This window comes from Perognathus longimembris, chromosome 11, assembly GCF_023159225.1.
Source record: "Perognathus longimembris pacificus isolate PPM17 chromosome 11, ASM2315922v1, whole genome shotgun sequence".
In the NCBI taxonomy this organism is placed as follows: domain Eukaryota; kingdom Metazoa; phylum Chordata; class Mammalia; order Rodentia; family Heteromyidae; genus Perognathus; species Perognathus longimembris.
Window position 1 is genome coordinate 28084557 of NC_063171.1, and position 23940 is coordinate 28108496.

The 23940-nt window shown below is 38.7% G+C and overlaps 1 protein-coding gene across 10 annotated transcripts in view; it reads right to left on the reverse strand.

Annotated features, from left to right (window-relative positions):
- The window catches only part of Dnm3 (dynamin 3), a 492945-nt gene that overhangs the window by 327958 nt on the left and 141047 nt on the right, over positions 1-23940 (reverse strand). For all 10 annotated transcript variants that reach the window (XR_007212664.1, XR_007212666.1, XR_007212665.1 and 7 more), the window contains 2 exons: positions 3643-3741; positions 2926-3086 (listed from right to left, as the gene is read on the reverse strand). Coding sequence is in view for 7 of the 10 variants with exons in the window: in XM_048358313.1 (XP_048214270.1) it covers positions 2926-3086; positions 3643-3741 (260 nt within the window). In the remaining 3 variants the exon portion in view is untranslated. The remainder of the gene's footprint in view (positions 1-2925; positions 3087-3642; positions 3742-23940) is intronic.

Genomic DNA, 23940 nt, shown 5'->3' on the forward strand with positions numbered 1-23940 from the left:
GGGCAAGGCCTCTTCTCAGTGCTCTTATCTCTTCAGGCAATCACAGTCCTTTGTGGACTTGGTAAGCAACCCAATTCCTGTGGATGCTAAAATGTTAGCTCAAACAGACTTCTTTCTTATCTCTGCATATTATTTGACCAACTGCTTGATTCTTCCTGGATATCTCAATGATAACCTCAGTGTCAACATATCCAGCCGGCCAGTACCTGATTTCTATAGTTCAGATCTCAAATGTCCCCCAAAAGCCAAGGGTTAAGGCTTGTGGTGTTGTTGGGAGATGAAGAAGATTTAGAAGGTGTTAATAGAAAATGATGCAACTTTGGGGGCATGCCTTTGAGGGAAATACTGAGATCTTGGTCTCTTCTCCCTTTCTCTGCTTCCTGGCTCCCATAAGGTGGTCAGTGTTCTCTGCCATGAGTTCCTTCCTTAATGAACTGTGCTGCCATAGGCTTAAATCAATAGGAAGAGCAATCAACCCTGAGCTGAAACCTCTGAAGCCTAAATAAATCTTTTCTCCTTATAAGGGGCTAATTGTGGAATGGCCTCCTATTCAGAAGGCTAAGATCAGAATGATTACAATTCCAGGCCAACAAATGCCAAAAGTTAGTGAGACCCATCTCAACAAACCATATATGGTGGAACATACTTGCAATCCCTATATAGGAGTAAGATCATGGTCTGAAGCCTGCCCTGGGCAAAGCCATATGACATGATCTACAGAATATGGAAAGCAAAAAGGAATCGAGTATGATTCAAGTTGTAGAGTGCCAGTTTAGCAAACACTGGGCCCTGAATTCAGATCCTAGATGAATCGCTCCCCCTTGTAAGTTCTTTCTTTGTTTGGGGTATTTTGTTACAGCAACAGAAAGCTGACACACTGATCTACTCAGAGTTCTCCAACTTGGCAAATTCATATCAACTGGGAAATTTAGGAGCTGTCCTTCACTACACCTCTATCCCCCAAGCACTCTAATCTACCACCAAGTCTACTGGATTGCTCAAGCAGATCATTAGTTTTGTTAAACATTTCTCCTATCTGCTGGGCTTTGTTTTTATCCTGAGTACTAAGCTGCCATCATTTTTATCACCTTTTAACTGGCCTCCCAGTTTTACTTCTTGTTATCTAGAGTTAATCTTCCTGCCTGTTATATCATATTCTTTTTAACACATATTCTAATTAGATCTTAAATGCCTCTCTGTGGCTCTTAGGATAAGAACGAAAGTCTTTAACTTGACCTACAACAGTGTCCATCTCTCCTACAACTCAATCCTATAACTCATTCCCTTTCTCTGCCTCTGCCAAATGGTATTTCTCCCAATTCCTTTCAGATTGCTGAGATTTGTTTCTCTTTTTCCCCCCAGAAGAGCTCTCCATTAAAGTCACACATTGAATGACACATGTTGAATCAAAGATAAAACTGTCCTGGTTTCAAATACAGTGTGAAGATTGGTGAAGCAATAGAAAGCACATATCTGGAAAGAGGAGCTCAGTAGCACAGAACTCATTGAATTTGCAGTCAACAATCATCAGTTATAATGCAGTGATTCTTCGAAATAACCATACAAACTTCCTCTATTTTTCTAGCACTCAAAATTTAACTGGTTCCCAACTTTATTTTCCTCATCATGTTAGTAAATCTTGGAGATTTTTTCCAATTTATTTAAAGTATCCATACACCTGTACAGACATGAAGGTAGTAAGCTTAAGAAAAAGAAAAGAACATTTTATGAGCACTGAGTAAAATGGTGGATTAGTATGGTTCTTGATTGACAAGCCAGTGTTCCTTCTCTAAAATATATTCATGTTTTTAAATGATACAATGAATTGCAGCCTTGTAGCTTCCAGATATTTACTTTCATTTTAAAAGCATCAACTTTATAGCACTCCATGATACATCATTTGAAATGAAACACAGTGCTGTTGCTATTTTCTAAAACATCCTCAGTTGCTTTGCCTAAATGGCTGAGGTATGATGTCACTCACTTGACAGCCTCCATGGTTGCCTTTGAGAGCTAATATTGGAATATTCATAATTACCACTGACTGACGACAATCACAGATAAGAGCTAAAGCACACCTTATGCTATTCTTAAGAAAGCTGCTCACCACATAAAGTAAAGGTCACTGAAACTCAGGAAGAAAAGGCCTGTAGGAAGTGGCAATGACAAACCTATCTGATGTGTAACTCCAGTAGGGAAGAAGTTTATGTAACTCTAGTGTACTGAGAAATGTATATGGGGTAAACTGAGGCCAATTCCAGGTCCATTTACTTTTGGTGAAATAGGATATATGTGATTCAGATTAGTGGAAATTAGTGTTTAATCAATCAGGAATTTTGTTTTGAATGCTTTAAATTGTGAAATAAAAGAAATAAAGCTGGTGCTGGTAGCTCACTCCTCTCATCCTAGTTATTCGGGACCTTAGGATCTGGAAGATCACAGTTTGAAGCCAATCTAGGTCAAAAAAAATGTCTATGAGGCTCCAGCTCTAAAATAACTATCAAAAAGCCAAGGTAGAGGCATGGCTTAAGTGGTAGAGCACCAGCCAAGCAAGCTCAAGGTCCTGTGTTCAAACTCTGGGACCAGGAAAAAACCCTGTTGTTACAATATGATATTCAAAAACAGAGATCTGAAGAGAAGACATTGTCAGAGCTACACACAAGCTCAACTTGTTAAGGTAACTGTACAATGTGAATGAATGCATACTCGAAAGTATATGTGCTTCTGTTTTGAGTACTGTCTTTCAGTAATATGAAGGTGAAATCAATTCATGGAGACATGTTGTACTGCATATCCAAGTATCTATGTTCAGTTTGAAATTTCTGTCATTTAAGCTGAATGTCTTGAGGCAAAGAAAAATAACTTTAAAATACAAAATATCCATTCCAGGAGTTGCCCTGAGTCCTCATTGCTCTTGTTGCTTACCTGGTTCAGGACCTTCTGAAGGTGGGGGGTCCCCATGCGGTCAGCAATGTGTCTGTAAGCCGGATGAGAAAGAAAAAACTTCCTTTCCGCCACTATGGCTGCTTTGATGTCCTTCTTCCCATCGATGTCCTTCTGGCTTCTGTTTACCACCCCCACGTAACCTGAAACAAAACACACACCTATGGTGCTGGGTGCACTTCCTGTCTCTTGTTCTGGACAGATTTCAAGGCTTTTGAACAGGCTGACAAGGGCAGGCATCACTTTGAGGCCTGAAATTGGCAGCCTTTACAAAGTTCTGAGACATCAGTGTTCAATAAAGACCAGGAACTTGGCTAACCAACATTTTTTATATCAAGAGATTATCTCTTGGCTTTAAGAATGCTATGCATTTCGAAAGGGTCTGCCACTTTCCAATTGTGGCATACAGCAACAAATAAACACAAGACTTGAAACCGAATATTATATAAATTGATAAATATTTTGAATCCCTCTTTAAACCTCTTCCTCTACTTGTTTTCCTGATCTTGTTATTTTTAAGGAATGGTTTCTCCTTTTGGATCATTTTGGGAAGTTCTGCCATTCTGTAAGAGATGTAGCTAATAAGAACCCCATTCCTTACAACAGAGGATGGCATTAAAACCAAGCTCCCCTGGGGCTAGCCAGGCATTTTTCTGCCAAATGACCAAATGGAGTCCTGTATAGGGCACAGAACGTTACCCCGGCGAAGAGGCAGCAGCTTGTTCTCTAGGACATCCCTGGCATCCGTTCCTTCATCCATAAGATCCAGTTTGGTGATGACTCCAATGGTTCTCAGACCTGCATCACAAACAAACCCAACATTACCTGACCTGCAGAACACTAGCACATTTTAGAGACATGCATGTCCAAGTGCTGAATATAAGGCTCATATAGTTCTGGTCCTTGGCTTTTATGACTCTACTTCTTATCAATTGTAATATGATAAAGAACAGAGTTACAAAAATCACCCATGAATGGAAACAGGGTTTTGTTTCTTTGTTGTTTTGTTTCCTTCTCTTTTTGTCTTGTTTAACTGTCCTTCAGAAGGGAAGGGAGGGCACAGAAAGGGTGGGACAAAGGGTGAACAAATGTAGCTGTGGTACTCAGTACACACTATGTTGAAAATAAACTGTACAACTTGTGGGTAGGAACAGGAGGGAAAAACTGGAAGAGAGTGAGGGAAGGGGTAACACACTGTCCAAAAAAGGAATGTACTCATTACCTGATGTATATAACTCTAACCCCTCTGTATATTACCTTTATAATTAAAATAAAAGTTTAATAAATATTTTAAACCATAAGATAACTTTACACGCATGCTAGGGAAAATTATCACAAAATTAATTCTAAATATAGCTATGTATCACTTGACTACAGAGATGTAGTCTGAGAAATAGGCCACTAGACACCATCCCTATGCAAACATCATAAGTCTAGATGGTACAGGTCAGTTTCTCATGGGAGCCTTTGATCCAATCAAGAGATATGGTGAATACAAGGTGAACAAGATATGGTGAATACTGCTGTTGCCAACCTAAAACAGCCCAACAATGAGTATTCTACTGTCAACTTTTTTTGGAAGTACAAGGAGTTTACTATAACATAATGCTTAAACGTGGGGTGTAGTAAATGCATAACTGCATGATACTATCACCAATTATTGTTTTCAAGTATACCTCACATATAATTGTATGTGCTGTACTTTTGCCCCAGGGACAAAGTAGGCTTATTCTTACCATGCCACTAATGGGAGTAGAGTGTGTGCTACAGTGTAATGATGACATCACTAGATGCTAAGAATTTCCCAGCTCCATTGTCATTTCATACAGTCACTGTCATGTATATACAGCCCATCATTGACAGTCAGTTTATAGCACCTATGTGAATGCATTTTACTTTTTCCAATAAAGTCCACCTAATATACATGCTTTAGCTTTTTATATTTCACATTATTAAGAGTAACTAAGTAAATAGGCTGTTCATAAACTCTCAATGATGAGAGTACTACTGATCCACTTCTGAGCCCAAGAAAGAAAGAAAAGGGGCAGGGAGAGGAGGAAGGAGGGAGGGAGTGAAAATTTAAAATAACAAAGAAAGAAAGTAAAAGAGAGAAAGAAAATCTGAAACTACTTAGTGCTAGCAACAAAAATAAAGTTACAATGTACACTGTCTTTTAGAAAAAGGAATAGCATTTAATAGAAAGGAAGAGAAAATCAGAGGCTGGGATACTATTCTGGAGGAAAGTCAGTTAACTCTCTGCATCTCAGTTTTCCTTGTCTGCAACATTTAGAGTGAAAAGACTGTGATCTCTAAGCCTCCTTCCAATAACTAAAATAAAGGTATGACCTTTTCATGAACACTTCAGATTTATCCTGCTTCTTTCCAACATGATGGGACACGCCTACCTACAATTAATATCCTAAAATGCTTTTCTACCAAAACAATCATGGGTAATAATGGTATGAAGCCAGCTATTATTTTAAGTATTACTTATCTATGTACTAAGTCTTTTAATCCTAAATAATCATCCTTTTTTGAAGTTGAGGAAACAAAGGCAGAGAAAGTCTCCATGACTTCCTAACCTCAGTCCAGCCACTCCAGGTCAAGAGCTCATGCATTTAAACATTATGCTGCCTCTTCCCATTTAAAAACAGTGTTGAAAGGCTTTAAACTAAGCAGGTCAAAGAGAATGAGAGAGCACACACAGAATAAAATATTAGGATGGAAACCCAAAAGGACAATAATAAGGCAGCAAAAGTACAAACTAAAATTCAAGAAAGCCAATAAAAATAGGAGATACCTAGGAACTGTATAACTTATCTCAAAAGGCTTCAGTATCTAAGAGATCAATAGCTGTGAAAATAGAGGGAGGGATGCTGACAGGTAAGGTGAAAACAGGAGAAACAGATGAAAGTAGGCCAACTTCCATGGCTGACACAGTGGGCACTTAACCTGGTCTATCCTGACAGGACTATGTAAGTTGACTCTTTAGGAAAACGGACCAACGGAAACCTCTGAACTCAAGAGTGTGTGACTGTCTCAGGAGGCAGAGTTGGACATTGAATTATTAACTACATTTCTGCATAATAAATAGTAAGGTCTGCAATTGCCTATTCCCTAACCTGGCTTCAAGTGAGAGTTGACTGACTGGCCGACTATTGCCTCCCTATCCCCAAGCAAGGGACTGAAAGGACTTTGTCTTGGGAGATGAACTATCCCTGCAGTTTTAGGATACACTGGAGAAAAGATGAAGATCCTATCTGAAAATAAATAAATAAATAAACTGAAATACAGGAGAATTTGAGGTGCAGCTTAAAAGTGGCAAAGCATCTGCATAGCCAACATCAGGTTCTAAGGTAAATCTCTAGGACTGCAATTTTTTCTTTTAATTTCTTTTTTAAAAGTAGAATGTCACAAAGGAAATATTCACACCAGAAAGTCCCAATATAGAAATATATGTGAAGACATAAAAATGTTAGTAGAACGGCTAGAGAACAAAGTTGAGGCAGCTTTTCAGGAAATGAAAGAAAACAAAGTGAATAATAAGAAAGGGAAAACACTTTAAAAACTGGAGAAAGGATTATGAAACTCTCCTATCCAAATAATTGGCATTCCAATGAGAGAAAGTCAGAGACTGCTGGGGGGGCGGGGGGAAATCTTACTCAAGAAAATGCCCCCTTAGTGAGAGACATAAATTTATATACTGAATGAACTCCACAAGTGCCCAACACAAAATGAAAGCACACACAATTAGTCATATCCATACAAGATTTCAAAAGACTAGCAAAAGTTAAAAGATCCTTAAAAACTTAAAGTAAAAAAAAAATTAAGTCACAGAAAAAGGACTTCAGTCACAGTCAAGTCTGTCTTAGCAGCAAAATAGAAAACCTCAACAGAGCAATCAAAATGTGGAGAGAAAAATAATTTTTAACCTAAAATTCTAAATTCTCAATAAATGGGACAGTAAGAAAAAGATACCCTCAAGATTTTTAAAATCCTAAAATATTTTACCACACTCTTCTTTTTCCAGGTAGCTTAGTAATACATGTGCTATACAAAATACAGGGCAAACTAACAAAGAGGAAGACATTATGTCTCAAAGCAGGAACACAACCAAAGAATTTTCAGGATGGTGTGGATCTCAGAACATAGAGTAAAAGCAATGTCAATCAGATAGAGAGGATGCCAAGTACTAGAGAGAGGTCTTTCTCTCTCCCATTCTGTCTCTGTGTCTCTCTCTGTCCTCTCTCTCTGTCTCTGTTTCTCTCTCTCTCTCTCTCTCTCTCTCACACACACACACACACACACACACACACACACACAGAAATAGATAGATAGAATATACATAATGCCAAATGCTGATAGACATTGACATTGAGACATTCCTTCTGCTGGAGAGGGCAGAAAAGCATTAATAATAAAAAGTGTGTAGAAGACTGGAAATAAAAAGATGGCTATCAAGTTCAAAGGAAATAGCACTGCTCAAGAAGGGGACATTAAATAATATCACCTTGCCCAGCTGTGAATGACATTTCTGAATCAAAACATTACCTTTGGCATCCCAGCATCAGTGGCTAACACCTACCACCCCAGCTTCAAATGACTAGAAGGCTCAGCCCCAGCAGAAAAGTCCTCAAGGCTCCATCTTAGTGGAAGAAACTTGGCATGGTAGTGCACGCCTGTCATCCCAGCTACAGTGGGAAGTACAAAAAAGGAGGACCACACAGTTCAGGAACGTGTCCAAGGAGAAAGCAACACCCTATCTTAAGAGGGCTGGAGATATGAATCAGTAATAGAGGATCTGTCTGGCAAAGCAAGACGTATTCTTTGCATAAACTGCTTGGTTAAGTTGCAACGCCTTTGTACAAGTAAAGATAGTAATAAGCTCAGATCACTTCTTGGTAGTATGTTTGGCAGCAGTGGCCACAAGCAGCCTGAGCCTGAGGATGAGGCCAGGAATGAGAGCTGAGCCTGAAGGCCTGGCATGCATTACGCATGTGCCTGTTCTACCTGGTGGGATGATCCCATGGGAGGGCTGCCAATGGGACAAAAAGATAAAACAATTTGCTACTGTCAGGTGCTTCCAGCTTTTCTGGGGCTTCTGGTTTCCATTTGGACCAACCAACTGGAATGAGAAGAAGCAGACTTTCACTGCCTATAAAGTCCAGACAAAGGAAGAAGAAAAACAACAAGAGGTAAGGTCAAACATAAAGAAACTAAGGAATCTTTCCAGTGTTTACTTGAAAAATTATGAAAAATGACTTCCACACCAGATACAAGTAAGACTCTTAAGGAGGCAAGTGTGTTTTCATGTTTGTGTCATACTTTTCTTCTGGTGATTTACCCATCATAGATGATACTAAATAAGTCTATATGACTGTGAATGTCATATGGTTAAAAAAAAATCTCAGTAGTTAAGTCTAGGTAGAGTTTAAACTTGATATTTTAAGTAGGATTGAGAAAGAGAAAAGAGGAAAATAAACTGTATTTAGTTTGTCTTCTGGACATGTTTTATATTTGTGTAATAGATAAGCTAGTTTCATTAACCGGTGTGTATTTTTGAAAATTGCTCTTACATAGAATTTAAATTGCTTTATTATGTAATTATAGTATTAAAATTTTTGTAATAAATTACTTCCAAAAATTAGAAAGAATAAAAAATTAGAAATTAAATTTTGAAAATGTTGAGGCCCTGAGTTCAAATGCTAGGACCAAAAACAGCAGCGACAAAAAAAAAAGTACCTATCAAAACTACTTGGGAGGCAGAGATTGAAAACATAAATGATAAATCCCAAGAGTCTCAATAAAAACCTGGAGAAGACACATAACATATTTTAAAATCTGATCATTACCGAGTACACACTATTGTCAATGGCACAAATACAACTAAAAGATTATCAGAATACATTCAAAATATCTGTAAAAAAAAATACACAACTGGGCTGGGGATATGGCCTAGTGGCAAGAGTGCCTGCCTCGGATACATGAGGCCCTAGGTTCGATTCCCCAGCACCACATATACAGAAAACGGCCAGAAGCGGCGCTGTAGCTCAAGTGGCAGAGTGCTAGCCTTGAGCGGGAAGAAGCCAGGGACAGTGCTCAGGCCCTGAGTCCAAGGCCCAGGACTGGCAAAAAAAAAAAAAAATACACAACTACATGAAGTCCACTGACGATGTGCTCCTTAAGAGCTAGCTCTGTGACATTACTTTCCTGGACAGTAGGAAACTGCACCCATCAGTAGGGCAACTATACACCCCATACTTCATGTTTGTTGTCTGAGAGTGAGTCTTAATAATATTCCCTTTAACTTTTGGAAGGTTGTATTTGGAGTTCTTTTTTGGTCTGGGTGTTTGGGCTTTTGTTGTGTTTTGTTTAACTCAGAGCTCAATCTTACTAAGCAGGCATTTCCTTCTTACTGCTGAGCTATGCCTTCAGCCCTGTTTTTTCAATCGTTTTTTGTCAGTCCTAGGGCTTGGACTCAGGGCCTGAGCACTGTCCCTGGCTTCTTTCTGCTCAAGGCTAGCTCTCTATCTCTTAAGCCATGGACCACTTCTGGCTTTTTCTGCCTATGTGGTGCTGAGTAATCAAACCGAGGGCTTCATGCATGCTAGGCAAGCACTCACTGCTAAGCCACATTCCCAGCTCAGTGGTTCTTTTTGAGCGCATGCCTGGATGGGATCCACCTGTGACAGACTTCTATCGTGTCTCTTGAAAACTTTTCTGAGGAAGTCTTGAAAACTTTTCTGCCTGAGCTAGTTCATCTCAAATGATGATCATTCCAATTTCAGCCTCTCAAGTAGCTAGGATTACAAGCATGAGCCACCAGCATCTGCCAAAAGATTATATCTCTGAAAGGCAAATTTTATGTTCTCAGTAACTCATGGAGAAAAGGCATAAAATAATGACTCTGACTTAAAATTGAATAACAGTTCTCCTGTCTGGCAAGCAAGTGCTTGGATGTTACCACTCCATCCTAACAACACACAAAAAGCTGAACAAATGGAAAAACCAAGAGCCCTTCTTATCTGGCAGAGATGTGAGATCGCAGAGAAAATGGCTGCCAAAACATTGGAGGAAAAAAAAGTGAATAAAAATAATACAGTTAGACAGGCATCAGTGGCTCATACTTGTAGTCCTAACTATTCTAGAGGCTGATAGCTGAGGATCCTGTTTCAAAGCCAGTCCCAACAGGAAAGTCCATGAGACTCTTATCTGCAATTAACCAGCAAAAAAAAAAAATCTCAAAGTGGAGCTGTGGTCCAGTGGTAGAGAGCTATCCTTGAGCAAAAAAGCTCAGGAAAGCACCCAGGGTCTGAGTTTAAGTCCCAGGACAGGCACACAAACAAAGAAATAATCACATGGTATCAGAGTAGAAACTCACAAGCAAAAACCTTCATGGGATTATTGCTGAAGTAGGGAAAACTGAGCTGTTAAAGCTAGACCTGAAAAACATTGGAAAAGGACCCCCAGAAACTGCTGGACAATTACCAGGATCTCAGTCAACATCTATGAGGGTTAAGAACTAGAGGACCCAATTCATTGGGGAACATCCACATTTTTGTGAGACTTGCTTCTAGAACCTCAAGCGGGTTCTCAGAGTGAATGTTACAGAAACAGCCTCTTGTGCTCCAGGGAGATTGGGGCGAAGCCACCCATTTAAAATGCACCAGAGCATTCAGCTCTTAACAGGAATGCCCTTAGGAGAATCTATTAACCAGATCTTAATCTTCTGGGGGAAGGCAGTGCAGAGATGGGTTCAGAATCAAGCAAATCTGAGAAAAGGGAACCAGCCTGATCTAGCCAGCCTATGTCACAAGTCATAAGGTGGAGACTATGAAACATTTAACTGTGTTCACATTCTAGCAGCGCAGGCTCACTATAAAATACTGAGACAATCACTGGACTATAGAATAGTTCCTCTCTCTGTACCACCACATTATGGAAGGCCTATTTGCCAATGTTCCTTGTATACAGTCCTCCATGCCTGGCTATGGAGACAAAGTTACAGGGCAAACATGGCAATTGGAAGACACAGAGCAAGTATCTGGACAAGATTCATACATGACAAGGATGCTAAACTTATCACTTGAAAATTCAAAATAACAATGATTAGCATCCTAAAGGCTGTATGAGAGAATGTATACCATCTAAAATACAGATGGTCAACTGAAACAGAGAGATGTAAGTACTAAGAAAGAAATCAGAGAAAAAAATGCTAAAGAAAAACCCAGAGTGACAGAGATGAGAAAACAATAAAGATTGAAGATATCTCAAAAGATTCTTCCAAAACTGAAATACAAAGAACTCTGAGCCACTTATTAAAAGCATACTACATGTAAAATGGAAATAACCAAGAGAAGAAATAGTGACCAGAACAGATATTTGACGCAATAATGACCTAGAATCAATACCAGATACCAAATCACAGATCTAGGAAGCTCAGAGAAAATTCCTGTAATGAAACACATTATATCCAAAATGTAATAAACAATAAAAAAGACAAAAAAAGTATTCTGTAAAGGGCTAGAGGAGAATAAAAAAACTGACCTACATATGAAGAAAGATAAGAAAAATACTCAGCTTCTCAGAAACCATGCATATAAGACAATGGAGTGGTACAACGTTCAAAACACAAAGAAGTAGATGGGGGGGGAGGGGGAGAAGCTACCAAGTTAGAATTCTGTATCCTGTGAAATTATTCCTCAGAAAAAAGGAGGCAGGGATGGGAATATGGCCTAGTGGTAGAGTACTTGCCTAGCACGCATGAAGCCCTGGGTTTGATTCCTTAGTACCACATAAATAGAAAAAGCCAGAAGTGGAGCTGTGGCTCAAGTTGTAGAGTGGTAGCCTTGAGCAAAAAGAAGCCAAAGACAGTGCTCAGGCCTTGAGTTCAAACACCAGAACTGGCAAAAAAAAATTAAAATAAAAATAAAGCATAAATTTGCCTTTATCAGATGAAAAATTGAAGGAGTTTTCTTGCCCTGAGGATTGCACACAACAAATGGTAAAAGATATGCTCTAGAGAGAAGAAAAGTAACATAGATCAAAAACTTGCATCTACATAAAGGAATAGCACTAGAGAAAGAATAAAATTTTAACTCTGTATATCATAACTGATCTAATGTGTGACTATTTATCCCAAATAATAACAACAATGCATTTATTATTATTTATTCCTATTAATAAGCCAAATGGATGCCAGAAATGGCACACGAAATGGGAGGGAAGAATTGTGATTATCTTGTTATTATAAGACATTCACGCTACTCATAGATTAGCATGGTGTTGTATGAAAGTGGATTTATGGGGCCAGTAGTATGGCTCAGAAATGGAGTACGTATCTAGCAAGTTCAAGGCCCTGAGTTCAAAACTCAGCATTTAAATACAAGGAGATGGGATGGGAGGAGATCTGGTAACTATAACATACAAAGAACTCTTAAAACTCGGAAGTGGCATTGTGGCTCAAGTGGCAGAGCACTAGTCTTAAGCTGAAGAGCTCAGGAACAGCACCCAGGCCCCAGAGTTCAAGCCTCACGACTGACCAAAAAAAAAGAACTCTTAAAACTCAACTATTAAAAAATTCAATTTATGAAAAAAGAAAAAACTGGGATACAATCTGCTGTGATTCAAATCTCCAGTCAACATCAATGATTTTTAGTTCTCCATGCTTATTCTTGCCTTTCCACATTCATAATGTCATCTTCTTCAGCTCCATATATCCCACACATTCTTCAATGACTCTTTTTTGCTAGCACCAGTTCCTGAACTCAAGACTTCTGCATTCGTGCTCTGATTGCTTACTTGAGCTACACTTCCAGACAGGCTTTTTGCTGGTTATTTTGGAGATGAGGTAGTGTCATAGACTCTTTTTCCTAGGCTAGCTTTAAACCACTGTCTTCCAGATCTCAGCCTTCCAAGTACCTAGGGATTACAAGTGTAAGCCACCAGTGCCCACCTTATAGTCTAGATATTCTAAGCCTTCTTATGGGGTGTGAAACAGAATGAGAAGCTGGTTTATTAAATAAATCAATCAATGGACAATATGTTTGTTTCTTAGAAGAATTAAAACATAGCTCCAGAGAAGGTATCATTCCATCAGGTTTGTTGTGGACACACAGTGACATTCTTAAAAGAACACTACCATTTCTTCCATTTACATGTGCAACTAAATTGTAAGTAGTGTGTTGTTCCATCTAATTAAGAAGTGGGACAAAACCAAGCCACAAACCACATTACCAGTTGCCAGAAAAGTAATCTGGAATGCAACATGCACCAAAACAACAGCAATAAGAAAAGTCAATATAGGTTTAATGTAAAACTGTGTACCGCAAAATTAAAGACAGACAGGAAATTAGATGGCCTTAAGTTCATGCATTTTTTTTGTTTTGGGTTTTGGTGGGAGGAAGGTAGGTTTGAAATAAAATGTTCTTATTTCTATTTGGCAAAGTTCATGGAATATTTTACTTCTGAAAGCAATCAATGATGAATAGAAAGGATTCCATCTATTTTTTCCTGTACATTTTCCATGAATATAATTTTCTTGTTACTTCCCATTATTTTGAATAACACAGTTGTCATTTTCAAAATCATCAAGTAATGTTGTCTGTGATACTAGGAAAAATATTAAGTAAAACAGAGAAAACAAGAATTAGACGGGCACTAGTGGCTCATGCTTGCAATACTATTTGGAAGGCTGAAAATGGGAGGATTGTGATTTGAGGCTCCAAGCTACATATGCAAACCTACAATTGAGAGTGATTGTGATACTAGACCAGCCTGGACAGAAAAGTTCACAAGACTATTTCCATAGAGGAAACTGGATACAGTGCCGTGTGAACCCAGAAACATCAAAGTAGGTGGATCAAGCCTCAGGCACATATCAAGGCAAGAAGTGAGAACCTATTTATTTTAAAATAATCAGTGAAAAAAGAGCTGTGGGGGCTGGGAATATGGCCTAGTGGCAAGAGCGCTTGCCTCCTACACATGAAGCTCTCGGTTCGATTCCCCAGCACCACATATATGGAAAACGGCCAGAAGGGGCGCTGTGGCTCAGGTGGCAGAGTGCTAGCCTTGAGCGGGAAGAAGCCAGGGAGGGTGCTCAGGCCCTGAGTCCAAGGCCCAGGACTGGCCAAAAAAAAAAAAAAAAAAAAGAGCTGTGGACATGGCTCGGCAATATTGTGCTAGCACACACACACAAACACACACATATGCGTACATATATGTATGTTTATATGTGTTTATTGATGTATGTGGGTATACATATACACAGTCACTATGGCAGTGGAAACACTATCTTGCACACCAACATAACACAGAGTCTAGCAAAGCACTTGGAAATTCTAATATTTGTATAAGGAAAAGAAAAAGAAAGGATGAAAGGAAAAGGATTCTGGACTAAAAAAAAAAAATCTGTGTGATTCAAAAGAGAAAGGATAATATGTTCAAAATAATTAATACAGGACCAATTTTATCTCCAGATTAAAAAATGATCCCTGACCTTTCATCCTATATATCAACAAAAGGATCACCAACTTAAAATTAAAATTAAATTACAAACTTTACAGATAAAAGAGAAGAAAAATCTCTTAGATTAAGGCAAAGATTTCTTAGAGATGAAAAAATAAATAAAACTACTTACTATCTAAGAAAAACTGATAAATTTAGATAGCAAAATTAAAATTCATTCTTCAAAAGGTATGGTTAATGCATATGAAAAAATAAGCTATTGAATGTGAGAGAAAATTTTAGCAACATATAATCGAAGTTCTTTCCCCAGAGAATCTTTTATAAACTCATAACTTAACCCCCAAATGATAGAAGCGCAATTTAAAATAGACAAAAGATTTGAGGGCATATCTCAGTGGTAGAGCACTTACCTAGAATGTCTGAGGCCTTGGGTTTAATCTACAACTCCACAAAATAAATTCTTAAGCAAAAGAGTTGTATCTACATTTCATAGGAGAATCTATACAAATGAGCTACAGGGACATGAAATCCATTGGTGCAACTGCTTATAATCTTATAATAAAGAAGTAAGGGAAGAGGGAGAGAAGGAAGAAAGGGAGACAGGGAGAGAGGGAGGAAAAACTTTTATACTAATATATTTTCATCATGGATTTATTTGTAACAACTTCACACTAGGAATTACCAAAAGACACATCAACATGTAAATGATTGAACCAAATATAATCAAAATCACTGACTTGGCATGAATGAGTCTCAGAAACATGGTGCTGAACAAAAGCAACCGGGCACAAAGAGTATCTGGGTATGACTCAGAAACTCTAGAAAAGACAAATCTAATCTATAGTGACAGAAAAGAGTTCAATGGTTTCCTGGAACCATGAGTTGGGTACAGGGGTAAAGACTTGTTGTGTGGGTGATGGAAACTTCATGAATTGAGGTTGTGGTGGTCTGGGAACATACACTTGTCAAACTCATAAGATGTTATATTTGGGATTTGTATCTCTCTATCCAAGCTATGGTCTCTGGTGGCCTCCACAAGCTGCAAGAGAGAACAGGGGTGGGAAGGTACTGGTGGCAAAGAAACAAAGAAATAACGGAGATTTAAGAGCTATGCCTTGGGAAAATCCTTTGGTGCAGTTGTTTATACATGTAAGTAACTAGAAACAGATAGTTGAAAAGTTTACTAGTTTTTAAATTGAATTCTCAAACAAACAAAAAGCCTGCCTTGAAAAAGCTTTTGAGTCTTAAAAAATCACCTTTCAAGCACAAGCTTTTACAAGCAGAAAGGAGGCCTGGGTGGCTGTGTTTCTCTCAGGACAGGCATAATCCCCAATTTTTCCTTCAGATATGCCATAGCAGAAAAAGAAGAAAGTGCTGGAAGTTGGAGGCCAGGAACAACACAGGCAAAGGTCAAGGAGAAATTGTTCTCAGGAAAGCATGACTTGGATTTGATGAGAGGCCTCTGTATGCCAGAGCAGAGGGCCTTCAGGGGGAGCGCCCAGCAGGAGTCCACCATTGCTGTGGCTCGGGCTCATAACTAATTAATCAGGCTCCATTCCCAGCTCTAGACAATCTAGTTGGAATTCCAAACAGGTACCCCAGATGTCTGCCAGCTTATCACAAACTGTCCTGAGCCAGACACCACCCAGAGACTTTGAACAGCAGTAACAGGATACTTCTTTTTCCTAATGCTGGTTGGGTTGGCCTGTAAATAGTTAATGCCACTTCATCTGTCTCATTCAGTGTCATCCTTCACTTGCAAAGCAAATCCAAGCTTCTCTGGTCACTGATCTTCCCTGAAAAAGGATTTCTGCTACAGCAAAGTTTCTATTATGTCAAGCTTAATAAGGAACATGATTTACATAATACAAACCACCACTTACCCCCTTACTAGAAATTGTGTGTTTAAAATGTCAAAATATGACCAGGTGTGCCTCTAAACCTAGCTACTCAGGAGGCTGAGATCTGAGGATCATGGTTCAAAGCCAGCCAGGTCAGAAAAGTCCCTGTGAGACTCTTATCTCCAATTACCCACTCAGAAACTGGAAGTGGAGCTGTGACACAACAGTGGTAGAGTGCTAGCCTTGAGCAAAAGAGCTCAGGGACCGTGCCCAGACCCCGAGTTCAAGCCCATAAACTGAAAAAAATAAGTCAAAATACACACATATGCATGAACACACTTGAACACATAATTGTAAAAAGGTAACTCTAGCTTCGGGCATCAAAGTGGTAACAGCCCCTCACTGTGTGGAGCCTTGGGCCAGGGAGAGTGTCAGAAACCCTGAAAACCAACGAGGAATGTAAAGCAAAAGTTAACTTTGCTGAGGGGGACTGAAGTTTAATAACTCTATGCATCCGAAAAGTGCAACAACTTACTGGGCTCTTTAAAAAGTCTTCATAATAGAAATTCCTGCCAGAAAAAGAACTCAAAAACTGTGAAACCCAAAAGCTACAAACCCACTGTTTCACCAGTAAAGCAAGTAATTTTTATGGAAGATTCTATACAGTTTAAGCAACAAGCACTTTTATAACTGCTTTCTGTCATTAATTCATTTAATGTCACATTAATCCTATAAGAAAGCTATTGTTATTATTATCCCATTTTACAGAGATAACTGAGGCATAGAAAGATAAGATATTTCCTATCAATTTATTAGAGCCCAAATAAAAGTCTGGCAGTTTGGTTCCTGACTTTGTACTGTTAACCACTATCCTGTCTTGTCTCTAAATATAATCTTGTATGTTTCACGGTTTTATCAATGTAAATTCTTAGGAAGGCAAAGTTTGGTGAATATTCTCTTTCATTTTATCAGGACAGCTTGTACTGTCACTCCATGCTGGCTTTTGTCTTTTTCCTATCTGCCAGTCCTTTTCCATGTGCCAGCACCAATCATCTTTATGACCACCCAACTATTCCAGCATATCCTTGATCTGGTCTAAATGCTAGCTTACCTCTTTATTTTTATTTAAACCCAGTTTTCTCTTTTTTTTTTTTTTTTTTGGCCAGTCCTGGGCCTTGGACTCAGGGCCTGAGCACTGTCCCTGGCTTCTTCACGCTCAAGGCTAGCACTCTGCCACCTGAGCCACAGCGCCCCTTCTGGCCATTTTCTGTATATGTGGTGCTGGGGAATCGAACCTAGGGCCTCGTGTATCCGAGGCAGGCACTCTTGCCACTAGGCTATATCCCCAGCCCAGTTTTCTCTGTTTTCTAACCCTCACAAAAAAGCTGCATAGTCTCCCAGGCTACATAGAACAGAGACTTAAAACAAGAAAAGATTAGCGGTTTAAAAAATGTTCTTATGTAAGCCTGGTAACTCACACCTGTAATCCTAGCTTCTCAGAGGGCTGAGATCTGAGGATCACAATTCAAAGCTGACCTGACCAGGAAAGACTGAGACTCTTACGTTCAACAAACTACCAAAAATACAGAAATGAGCTGTGGCTCAAGTGGTAGGGCCACTAGCATTGAGCAAAATAAAAAGCATTAGGCCCTGAGTTCAAACTCCAGGACTAGCACCATAAATAAATACATAAATAAAAAAGGTTCTTACTGATTCTCTAAACCATGACCTCCTACTTTCATATAAACAACATCTGGCAACATCATCTCTTTTTCACTGTTGCTTTTTACCAGATGCACTTACATCTTCCACAAATACTTGTATGCACACACAAACACATACACAAACACACACACACCACACAAAACATACACACACCCCAAGTTGAGTGTTTTTTGCATCCTAGGCTTTCATAACCTAGACTTAATTATTCTAGCTGCAACTCAAAAACTTAATATTCTACTCTCTAACGACAGATTCCTACCTTCCAATCCCCTTATATAATTGCATCACTATTCTTTAGTCTCATCCTGAACCTCAACCTTGAAACATCCTATTTCCCTAAAACTTACAAGACCTTTCACTTCACTTTCATCCCTTCTTTCAAGGATTCCATAATCTACCTTTTAGATTATTTTGCCTCAACTCTCAGTGGGAAAGGTAGATATTTATTCAAAGAATCTACACAAATGGACAGCAAATGCATCAAAAGATGGTCAACATGAATGTTCTTCAGAGAAACACAGATGGAAATCTTACCAGAGTGATGATGATAATTTTTAAAGACAGATGACAGCTAATATTGGTGAGGATGTATTAGAATTAAAACTTCTCACTCCTATCTGACAGGAATGTAAAATGGTGCTGCTGCCCTATAAGACAGTCTGACAACCCCTGAAAAGGCTAAACACACAATTCCACTTCAAAACTCATGTCCCTAACAAAAACTTATACACAACCGGGCACCAGTGGCTCATGCCTGTAACCCTAACTACTCAAGAGGCTGAGATCTAAGAATCATGGTTTGAAGCCAGCCCAGGGAGTAAAATCTGAGACTCTTATTGCCAATAAACTACTCAAAAAAAATCCAAAAGAAGCATTATGGCTTAAGTAGTAGAGTACTCGCCTTGAGCAAAAGCTCAGGGACAGAACCCAGGCCCAGAGTTCAAGACCCAGGACCAGCAGGGAAAAAAAAGTAAAACTTGTACACAAACGTTCATGGATATTATAGATGATAGCCAAGAAGCGAAGTAAACCAAATGACTTAGCAACCCAAACTGATAAATGGATAATCAAAATTTCTAATATTCACACAATGGGGTAGCCACCATGAAACAGAATGAAGCAGTGAGTCCTGTTATGTAAGGATGAGCCTTGCAAACATTCTACATGAATGAATCCAGTTACAGAGAACCAGACATTGTATGATTCCATATACATGAAATACCCAGAGTCAGCCAATCTCTAAAGGCAGAAGTAGACTAGTGGTTGCCCAGGGCTGGATCAGCACAACTCTTTGGCATAATTTGCCAACCTATGGTACAAAGTCTCCCTGCAAAACCAATGCAAGTATTTGTTCCTTGACTCCCCTGCTACCCAGTGTTTCTGCGAATCACCCAGTCAAGAAGCTGGACACAAATAGGCTGAGGCCTCCACACAGCTGCCTGCTTTCTCCTTCCACCTATCTCTACTGCTGCTCAAAACATCTCTCTTCAAATGCCCATACAACCCCATCCCTTCTGTCCTTTTTACATCCTCCCAGCCCTAGTTCTTCATCAGCTGATAGTCTTGCTTCTCACAAAGATCAAAGCCAACAGGCAGGGAGGAGGTAACAAACAGTACAAGAAATGTACCCAAGGCCTAACGTATGAAACTGTAACTTCTCTGTACATCACTTTGACAATAAATAAGAAAAATAAAAACTGGAAAAAAAAAGTCAACAGGCAATAAAGTCTTCAAATACTCCTTCAGGTGTCTACAAAGAAGCCTGTGTCTACATGTACATTTCACTCGTCTCCATGGAAGAAAATAGCTCTGCTTCTATCCGAGGTACACAGCAAGCATTCAACAGATGTTGGGCAGAAAGAAGGGAAGGAGGGAGAGACACTAGAAGGAGGAACAGAAAGAAGAGAAGAATAAACAGAGAGAGGAGGGAGGGAGCAAGAAAGGGGTAGAGAGTGGAAAAGGGAGGGAAAAGGAAAGATAGCAAGGAAAAAGTAAAAAAATTACAGAAGAGGTTATTTTTAATTTTCAATGACCATATTTTTTTAATATTGCCCACAACCTAACTAAATGTATCTAGTGTCAGTTATATATTTGAAGGATAGCTTGTAAAAGTTTCCATAGCTAGTTTATTAATGAAGATGTTGAGTACTTTATGGTCATAATCAGATTCTGAGTAAAATTTAAATATATAGGCAACTGTTCATTGTGTTTTAAATTTGAATCTAAACGAAAGGCATAAAAGCCTAGTTACTCTGTAATGCTAAAATCATTTTAATTATTTAACTGTATTTAATTATTTAATTGTAAAACAACATACCTATACTAAAGATGATTTCTGCAAAAAAAATAGATTAAATTTCCAATTAAATTCACAAAGAGAGTATTTTTATTACTTTCTTACTCCTTTTCATTTTCCCACAAACACTGTTCTTTTCTGCATTACATTTCTTTATTCAAACTCAACAAAAAAACTTAAAACTTGTTCAAGCAACGTCTTTATGGTGACCCCCAGTGGCAAAAGGAGAAACGGAATCTGGGATTTTCAGTAATTCACATCTCTGAGATTTCCTACACTAAAGAGAAGTTCTAGTCTCACCATCAGACTTTATATATTGCTCTTTTGATCCTATTTTTAAAATAATTCAAATTAGACAGACACACACTCCAGGTCTAAACGTATTTTCTTTCTTCATAGTAAATGTCAGAACTATGGTCATTTTCTTTTTCCAACTAAAATAGCAGAGCACTGTATATACTTTCAAAGTTTTTTTCAGATGAACAGTTTCTTATAATGTTTTCATCTCTGTGTAAGATGCAAGTTATTCTCTAAAGCTTTCAATATGTTATTTTCTCCATTTTTCAAGGCAAGCCCATTTATCCACTATCTTTCCAAATGCGCTGATTTATGACATAGGACTTAACAAATTTATTTGCCTTGAAATAAAGTAAAGTAAAATAATAAAAATAAATTAAAGTTCATACAATGCAAAATAACAGCATGCATTTGAATTGTGTGATTCTCAGACTTTTGGAGTCTGTATATACATATTTCCCACACATCCTGGCCACATTCTATTCAGACAAGATTGTAAAGCCACATGTACTGGTAACTTATTTTCTTTAGAGAATACACAGCTAATATTTCCCTGCTCGAACCCAGTACACAGTAAATGCCCTGTATCATCAACTGAGCAGGACTGATATAAAATCAAATTTCCAAAGAGTACAAAGCTTTGGGTTTCAGCTACTATACCTAATACTCTCTTTACCTGGAAAGAAAAAAAAATACTAGTTGATTTTATGAGTCACCTAAGGTTAGAAATAAGCTTAAAAATAAATCCCTTAAGGGGGCTGGGGATATAGCCTAGTGGCAAGAGTGCCTGCCTCGGATACACGAGGCCCTAGGTTCGATTCCCCAGCACCACATATACAGAAAACGGCCAGAAGCGGAGCTGTGGCTCAAGTGGCAGAGTGCTAGCCTTGAGCGGGAAGAAGCCAGGGACAGTGCTCAGGCCCTGAGTCCAAGGCCCAGGACTGGCAAAAAAAAAATAAAAAAAATAAAAAAAAATAATAAATCCCTTAAAAAGCAGAAACATGGCCAGGTGCTGGTGGCTCACACCTGTTAATCCTAGCTACTCAGGAGGCTGAGATCAGAGGATCATGGTACAAGGCCAGGCTAGACTCTTATCTCCAATTAATCACCAAATGCTAGAAATGGAGGTGTGTGTGTGTGTGTGTGTGTGTGTGTGTGTGCGCGCGCGCGTGTGCGCGCACACACACACATAAAATGGAAACATGGCTTCCAAGATTAATGCATTAAGTTACCTTTTCATGTGCTATCAACTGATAGAGATTACTGATGCGATTATTTATTATGTATTAAGTTTCTTAAAGTTGACCAAATAAAGTAAAATCTCAAAGCAAAATGGAAATCACTGGGGGAAAATAATAGCTATAAGAACTGATACAAAAGAAATGGTGTTGTGGCTCAAGTGGTAGAGTGCTAGCCTTGAGCAAAAAGAAGCCAGGGATAGTGCTCAGGCCCTGAGTTCAAGCCCCAAGACTGGCAAGAATTGATACAATGAACAGAAAACAATTTTTTTGCAGGGATTATAAATTTCAAATACAGGAACAAACATTCATTCTATCCAGGGTGGGCCTGCATTCCTGAGAGCTGGCAGCTTCTGCTCAGTTTACCAGACCTCCAGCTTCACCAGGATGCTGTTAAGTGGAGCTGAGGGTCAGTGAGTATCAGTTTATACCACTTAAGGCCTGTGGCTTCTTCCAGATTGAAGAGACAGGTATTAAAAAAAAGAATCTTGAGGGTAACTTCCTGAAGATAAAAACAACTAAGACTTGCCTTCAGCTTAGTGGTCAATTTGGGCCCAATTCACAAATTTCCTACTAAGAGAGAATGGGGCTCTTTGCTAGCGGGAGGTCTCACATTTCTCTTATAATGATTTTGTACTCCAGGAAGACTTCTAATCAGGCTAGATTTAGAAGTGAAATATATTTCTTATGATAGAAATCACCATGAAATGGCGGGGGGAGGGAAAGGGGGGGAGGGAGGGGGGCATGAGGGACAAGGCAACAAACAGTACAAGAAATGTATCCAATGCCCAACGTATGATACTGTAACCTCTCTGTACATCAGTTTGATAATAAAAATTTGAGAAAAAAATAAATAAAATAAATAAATAAATAAATAAATAATAAAAAAAAAAGAAATCACCATGAAAGGAATTAGCAGACACATCTGTCTCCCTGACGAGGCCTATGAACAGTCCTCTGTTGTGTCAGACAGGCTTGATAGGTAATTCTAAAATACTGCTGTGTCCTGAAGATAAAAGACATAGTGATGGTGTTCATGGGTAATGAGCTCACATTCAAGTGATACATCAATATCATCCCAAGTCCTCTGCCTACCCTACAGAACACTAGCGTATCTCTGTGATAAATTGCTCAGCTAAGGCATAGCTGTACCTGTAAAATACACTATGTCAATGGCAGGGATACCATTAGCCAGCCATGCTGAACAGAAAAGTAAAAATTGTGTTACTATTATATGGCTATTTCAGTATATTAGACAAGCTTGATAGATAATAGGCAGACATTAAGCCATCACAAATAAACTCTAATACATCAGCTCAACTCACGTGTACCATATCCTTTCCTTTATCTATTGTTTAAATGGGGAAATAATGTAACAATCTGTCTTGAGGCAGAAGGCACACAGTACCCTATATTTCATCCTCATGTTCTAAGTCAAGGGCTTTTCTGACTTGCCTTTATCTTTTTCTGCATTTACCCCTTCTCTGTCTTCCATTACTAGTTTTGTCTCTCTTCTAGATCATTCTCATCAACACACAAACATGCTATAGTATCTCTTACCTTCCAAAAACATTCTTTCAATCTCATACTACTATTGTGAGTGTATTATTTTTCTACTCTCCTCTACAGTAAAGCTTCACATGGAAGTGGAACTGTGGCTCAAGTGATAGAGCACAAGCCTTAAGCAAAAGAAATCTCAGGGTCAGAGCCCAGCCCCTGAGTTCAAGCCCTAGGACCTGAAAAAAAAATAGCCAAGGTTCAATGCCATGCCTCTGATCATATAAAACAGCATTTATTGAAATGAACTCCAGGAAATGGAAAAGAAAACTTTACAATATAATCTGTAACTTATTTCCTCACATTTGGGATTCCCTTGAACTCTAGGGAGATTTTTCCCCAACCTCTTTATCAGTAAGCCACCATTGCTTTTCATGTGCCAAATTCTATGGTCAATTCTTCATCATCATCTCCTTTAGATGAAGATAGAAAATGCTGGTTTAGATATGGAGATTGGTGGTAGTGAGGTCTTAAACTCAGTTCCATGTTACTTTCTTTCCATTTACTACTGAATCTTTCATCAAGCAGACAAGGATTTAGGAGCTAAAATGATAAAACATATACCCCTAAGGCTTAT